Source organism: Electrophorus electricus, chromosome 4 (genome assembly GCF_013358815.1).
Source record: "Electrophorus electricus isolate fEleEle1 chromosome 4, fEleEle1.pri, whole genome shotgun sequence".
Taxonomy (NCBI): Eukaryota; Metazoa; Chordata; class Actinopteri; order Gymnotiformes; family Gymnotidae; genus Electrophorus; species Electrophorus electricus.
In genome coordinates this window covers 21,055,871-21,062,679 of record NC_049538.1, presented here as the reverse complement: position 1 = coordinate 21,062,679, position 6,809 = coordinate 21,055,871, and the positions used below count along the sequence as shown (strand labels likewise).

General features: G+C 42.8%; 1 protein-coding gene across 5 annotated transcripts in view; it reads right to left on the bottom strand.

Moving 5' to 3' along the window:
- si:dkey-205h23.2 (CUGBP Elav-like family member 4) overlaps positions 1–6,809 on the bottom strand; it is a 106,335-nt gene that overhangs the window by 32,185 nt on the left and 67,341 nt on the right. For all 5 annotated transcript variants that reach the window (XM_027008795.2, XM_027008798.2, XM_027008799.2 and 2 more), the window contains one exon: positions 6,533–6,581. In XM_027008795.2, the coding sequence (XP_026864596.2) occupies positions 6,533–6,581 (49 nt within the window). The remainder of the gene's footprint in view (positions 1–6,532; positions 6,582–6,809) is intronic.

The following is a 6,809-nucleotide window of genomic DNA, read 5'->3' as shown; positions in this document are numbered from 1 at the left end:
ACACCATATGCTGTCAAGATCTATTCCCTCAGTGGAATAAAGTACACATTTTTTTGGTAGACTGCATGTATGTGTAGCATTCTGTTGCTGCCTCCTCCCAACACCCCAACACATACACACACACACACACAAACACAAACACACACACTTCTCACCTAAACTGTAAGCCCGGTCTCCCCATTTGGAGAGGCCAGCTGCCTCGGATGATAAAAAGATCCTACTGAGAGACTTGTGGATGTACGTCAAAGGCATTGTCTATGTGTGTGTGTATGTAAGAGAGAGAGAGAGAGAGAGAGAGAGAGAGAGAGAGAGCAGAGTCAGTGTGTAAAGGCACTCCATGAGAGAGCATGTCATTGATAGTCTTGTGACCTGGCTAAGGTCTCAGCACTGCAGTGTGTGCTGTATAAGAAGAACTTGATCTCACCCAAAGCCTGGCAGAGAGGCACACAAGGGCTGGTCACTCTTAGGAGAGAGGTCTGCGCATATACAGCAGGCTCATTTATAACAAAGAGGGTTAATGTACAGAACTATATCACTGTAACAACCCACCTCCAGAAGAAATGGAGATTACATTGAGTAATTGAATTTATGTTATAAAGATCATAAACTCATTTTCAGGAAAGGTGGAAAATTACTGCAAAATATCTAATCTAATGTAATCTGTGAAATTTACAATCTACCTGAACACTGAATTATCAATACATAAAAGAGCTGACATTTTTCATCAGTACCTTCAGCTGAACCAAACTGGAACACATACCAACTGCGCCATCCTAACAAACTAATTTCAGAAGTCTTAACAGGTGACATTTTACAAAATGAGGCAGATCTTGTTTGTGCATACTGTATCTCATATAATTATTTAATGCAACTTTTTATTATTGACATTATCACTTTACTTGATGTTAAGGTTGATTCATACAATACATTGCTTAGACAGCACATTGCACTTTAGACTCATCAATAAATATATAAATATATTTAAAAATATTTTGAATTAAATTCTACTCCATAGAAACAAAAAAAAAAGTGATGTGCAATAAGAAGAAAGCAAGAATCAGTGACTTTCTCTGTTGAAGTCAGATATATAAACTTTTGTCTATTACAAAGTGAGCTGACTTTGCTTTAGTACGATGGCCCTCTCATCCCCAGCTCCTACCAGCCTATTTCAATTCATGCTGATCAAACTACGCTATTGCTTTAAGAGCTGGAGACTCAAAAATGCTTGGGGGGGGGGGGGGGGGGGGGCATGAGCAGTGCTATCTGGACTGGGGTGCCTTTGACTTTTCTTTTGACATGTCTGGGATTGAGCCTCATTTGCATGATGAGCAAAGAGCATCTCTCATTGGCGGGAAATTGCACACATGCAGCGAATCCCATGTGGCGGTCCGACCTGTTTTACCCGGCAGCCTTCAGTGCCGGCACCTGCTGAGGTGAGGGAGACTAAGACACCCAAGACAGCCTGAGCTGCCACCAGCTCCCTACTCTGTCTCACAGATGGAAAATTTTAGTCAAAAGGTGAAAAGAGGGCAAAAATGGAAAGACATCTTGCCTGAGAGCTTAGAGACTAGGAGAGTGAGGAGGCCACCTCCTAATGTGAAAAGCTTTGGATTGGGAATTTGAGTTGGACACTCTATAAGAATTTCTGAGTCAGTGTATTAGTGTATGGCCTTTCATCAAAGCCTTATCAAGTCCACTATTTTTCTATTTTTATTTGCACTTTACATATCAGGTTCAAGTGATGTATAATAACATACAAACAATAACAAATATATACATTTTTTATACCATAAGAAAGTCTAGAGAAAAATTGACATGCACTCAAGTGTTTATTTTTAATTTCACTTCAGATGAATCTGCTTAACGCTCAACTTGTTTTGGTTAGGATGTTAATTATGCCTCCAAATATAGCGTAATGCTAAAAACATTACTAAACCATTTCCTTTTTTTTTTTGCTGTTTTCGGAGTATTGCATCATACATATTAATGGAAGTTTACAGCCATGAATATCACAACTTGGTTCTCCAGCGTATTGTCAAGGACGTATGGCCAATATCATATCTGAGATGTGAGGCACTGATACCAACAGCCCTGTGGTTGTAGAGTCTAACTTCCTACTGCCCTATATGGCATTCACGCTTACCAGCAACCACTAAAAGCACCACTGTTGATGTCTGTAGTTAAATACCGTGCATTAGATGAAGAAACGCAATGGCAGAACAGCGACGTTCACTTGAGGGAAAATGGCAGAAGGGTCACCCTCTTCCCTGCTGTCTTCCCAACAAAATGGCCCCTGCCCCAGAAGAAACTTGACTCTGTGATGTGAGACTTGCCTCATAGAATGTGTTTAGATAATGGCCATCTCCGGTCAAAGATAATGGAGAGTCATCTTTTCTTGCAGAGACACAGGGGAGGACAAGGTCAGCTGAGAAAGAACGAGAGAGACAGAGAGAGATGGAGACAGAGAGGATGGGAGTGACAGAGAGACAGAGAGGGACAAAAGAGGAAGGGAGCGAGACAGAGATTGGGAGTGGATAGGCACATTTGAAAGTTGAGGTGGAGACAGGGCCATGATGCACTGGGGACTGAAATGTCAGACAGAGGACAGGAAAGCACATGGCTGATTAACTACCCAGATTCATGTTGCTGCCTCTGTGCTAAAGGCATGTTCTATTTGTCCATCAGAGATTTAGGGGTGATTAATGCCATCTACTACTGATCTATGTCGCATAATTGTCCTTGCCAGAAAACTTTCTGTTTGGGTATGACTGTATTTTGGGCCGTAAATTAAACCTTCGAACTTGTGGTGGTCCTTGATATTTGGCACAACAGTCATACAGCTACAACAACAACAACAACAACAAAAAGCGCATTATAAGTGCCTCTGTCTGTCTGCACTTCAGAAAAAGCCAAACGCAGTTTCCTACTTTGATGCAGTAGACTTGATCCCTGTGGAGAAGCAGGACTGTTTGGGGTTGGAGTGAGTCTTTGAGCAGTGGTGCTCTGCTCCCTCCTTGAGCTCTGCCTGTTTTTGTCCATCCCTCTATTTCTCCTGCACTCTGCTCCCCACCTTAGTCTGCACCCACCAACCCGCCACCCTGGTCCACTTCTACACCTCTTTTGAAGCCTCTCATCTCTCTCTCTTGCCTACTGAGCAGGGAAAATAGCTGCTATGCTACTTATGTTTGGGTCAAGGCAAAATGTATTGCTTAAAAGCATCGGATGCACATTTTTCGCACCCTGTCCACAGCATGGGGGATCGATTGCACTCTCTTATCAGAGTATTTAAATCGGAGTGGCCTGATAAAGGAGAGAAGAAAGGAGAGGACAGATCCTGATAAAATCATTCCCCAGAGAATAAAATAATGGAAAGCATAGTGCTGATATATAGAACATCAAAGACCTTTATTAGACTAGCAGAATTTTCTGATGCACTGAAGTAAAGTTCAGAACTTCTTTCCAGCACATTGGCTGGACAAATTCATTTCAGTTTTCCGATAATCTTCTCTTTTGATTCTCCTCCACTTTCTCTTCCCTCCTCTTCCATCTCATTCCTCCCTTCACTGAGATCTGAGATAATACTAGGCAAAAATATCCAACTCATGAGTCATCCACATCTAAAGTGAGAATTAGACGCAGCATCTGTGCCTGCGACTGAGCTTTGGATCGGGCTGTTATCCGCGTCTCCTCCCGCCACACCACAGTTCCTCTCCCCCCGGGAAAGGCTTGTCTCTCCTGGGCGGTGAGCGGGCGAGATGTGCGCCGGATGCTGGAGTAGTGGTACGAGAGCCGCTAATGGGCCCTAATGCCTTCCCAGGCACACAATAGGGACCCCTCTGTGGCCGCTCGTGACGGATAATTGCTGAGTTCTGCGCGTGATGAATGGGCTTCCGTTCCTGGAGGTGCCAGAATCGCTGGGTGATCGCACTAGTTACGAGGATTTTTGCACTCTGCCTGGGGAAAGCGAGCCATCACATACGTCGCCCACGCCTTGGCAGGGCATTCTCACGCAATCAGATGCGCAACTCCCGAAACTGTGGCATTCACTGCCCCAAGCTTCCCGGCTGCAATATTCCAGATAGAGCTGTATATCCGCTCTTGCTGTCAATCGCCATGGCTTCTCCTCTGCTTGAGCCCGATCACCATTAGAACTCAATATGTCTGTCTGACCTGCCCAGAATCCCCCTTTTCAATTCTCCTTATTAGCAAACACATACATGTATGCGCGCACACACACACACCCACACCCACACACACACACACACACACACACACACACACACACACACACACACACACACACACATTCACAGCCATACTGCTAGATGGCTGTTTGATACAGTTTGCCAGGCACCAAAGCCCAGTTTATTTCATTCACCCTTTGCCACATATTTTCTCCATTCCCTCTGTCTTAAAGATGGGGAGAGAAAGAGAGCAGTAATTGATATCAGTCCCCATCCATCCTCACTACTACACAGCCCACATCTAATTTATCTGGCCAAAAAAACTGATTGGCTAGGACCTAGGTCATGCCAGTCATTGGCTGGTTGGCCTGCTTTTAGATGGTGGTTAATTAAAGTGACCATCTGACAGCACTCTGATCTGAAAAGGTTGTGCGATGCACACACACGCCCTTGAATTACAATATCTGGACGCACAGAGCTTGTGCCAGAGTGTGTGTCACAACACCAACTACAAAGAACCAACTTCAAAATTGACTAACCATTTACTAACATTTATAGTCAACCACAAATACTTAAACCACATAGCAGAAATCTGAGGAAGAAGAAGAAGAACAGCAAGAACAAAGATGAAGAACAAGACAGATGCAGAGTTGAATCCATCCTACTCAGCTAAGCACAATGTGAACTTTGAATGTGTTGACCTCTAACCTTACCTTCAATCTCCTCATCTGGAGAAATTCACTGGCATCTGCCAAGTTTGTTAAAGTGCATTCAGTCCAAAATGTTGTTTTTACAGTCTTATAGATTATGGTGTAATCTCCCTAAATGTCACCCATCTGTCATAGTGGGCAGGGTGCTCCATCAGCCTCCAGAGCAGCAGAAACCTCAAAGTAGGAGGAGCCCCTGTCCAGCTTTGAAGAAACGGTTTAGCTGGGTTGTATCGGTTTGCATGTTTGTGGTTGGTAAAGGCCCGAGATAGACTAATGATGTTGATTTAAAGTGCATATCTCAATATGCCTGTATTTTATTTGGGTTTAATGGGTGTGTTTTACAAAGCTGCAAAACTATTGTGCTCCTCTGGACATGTAAATTTGTTAATTTTATGAGATGAGAACATCTTCTCCATACCAACATTAAAGGAATACTCAAAGACCACAATGAAAAGGTTTAAGGTCAGCACACATGTAAGAATACATGGTAATATAATATAATAAGACATGCTGTGGATATCTGATTTCATCATGCCTCATGTTTTGCATTCCGTTATTTCAGTAAAGGAGCTGATAGACTGCCTACTCCTTCAAGTTCTTTTTAGAAGTTTGACTTACTTGTTTGGCAGTTAGGTCAATTTTTAAATTTGCCAGTTCTATGAGAATGGCAAAATTCCAAGAGGTACTGATAACAGTATCAAAAAATTCTTCTGAATAAAATGAAATCATCTTGACTGACTTAGCATGATTTAATTAAGGATGCATTTAGCTAAAGATCTTGCACAAATTCTGCTCAAACTTGCCAAACATTCTCAACATTACCAATAAAAGTATGTTTATTTGAATTTTGAAATGGACCACTGAATGAAAACAAGCACTCAAAAGGAATAAAATTTAATGGGACAGAAAAGAAATATTACAGGTTAATAGCATAATTTTTCAAAGAGCAGTTTTCAATGATTCTTTTAGAAAATCCCTCCCCTGCCTTTTATAGTAGCCTGAAATCTGCACATTCACAGCTCATAGAAGACTACATGGCAGTAATCATTTTAGGGAATATACTGATACTGTCTGGCATGAAATGGAATGAAAAATGTGCCAAGCCATTCTTACAGTACCGGTGAGTATTACCGGTGGGAAGAGATGTTTCTCCAAACAAAAACTAATAAAGAAAAAGCCTACTTCTGTTATCCCACTGCCTCAAACAGATATAACAAATGACCTATTCACCAGGGCTTCGACATAATGCGCCTTTGACTGTAAACTAAGCTCTTCAGGTCAATTTTAAAGTTAAGCAGGAATATGCAACTTGTATTTGGATGCGTTTAAATTCATGCCCACTGAGGCGTGTCACCAGGGCTGCGTCCTAAACGCATGTCTCATCTGTAATCAGAAAAAAGTCCTTCATCTGGGGACTTGGAGGGCGAAAAGAGGGGACTCCTAATGTGCCTTTGAACTTAGCCGAGTGACAGTGAACCAGCAAGGCTCTCACCGGCCAGACAGATGGGGAGTCAACAGAGGCGTTTGACCTATATTAATGCTATTCTACACACAATGCACAGCTTCCATGTGACCATGTTTAGGTGTGTGTGTGTGTGTGTTCATGTGTGTGCATGTGTGTAAAGGAAGGTTAATTACCTCCCCGTCCTTCGCTGTCTGCTGGCTTCACCTGGATGGGCCGGTTCATCTGGAGAGAGAGAGAGAGAGAGAGAGAGAGAGAGAGAGAGAGAGAGAGAGAGAGAGAGAGAGAGAGAGAGAGAGAGAGAGAGAGAGTTTAGTCCATGCAGGGTGGTGCAAAGTAGTGTGGGACTGTGTGTAAGTGCACATGCAAGGTAACAGTGTTTTGCCCCCTTCCAAGCTTGTATATTAAGAGTGTCACAGTCTGCCAGATAAGCAAAAAGAAACACGACAGGTA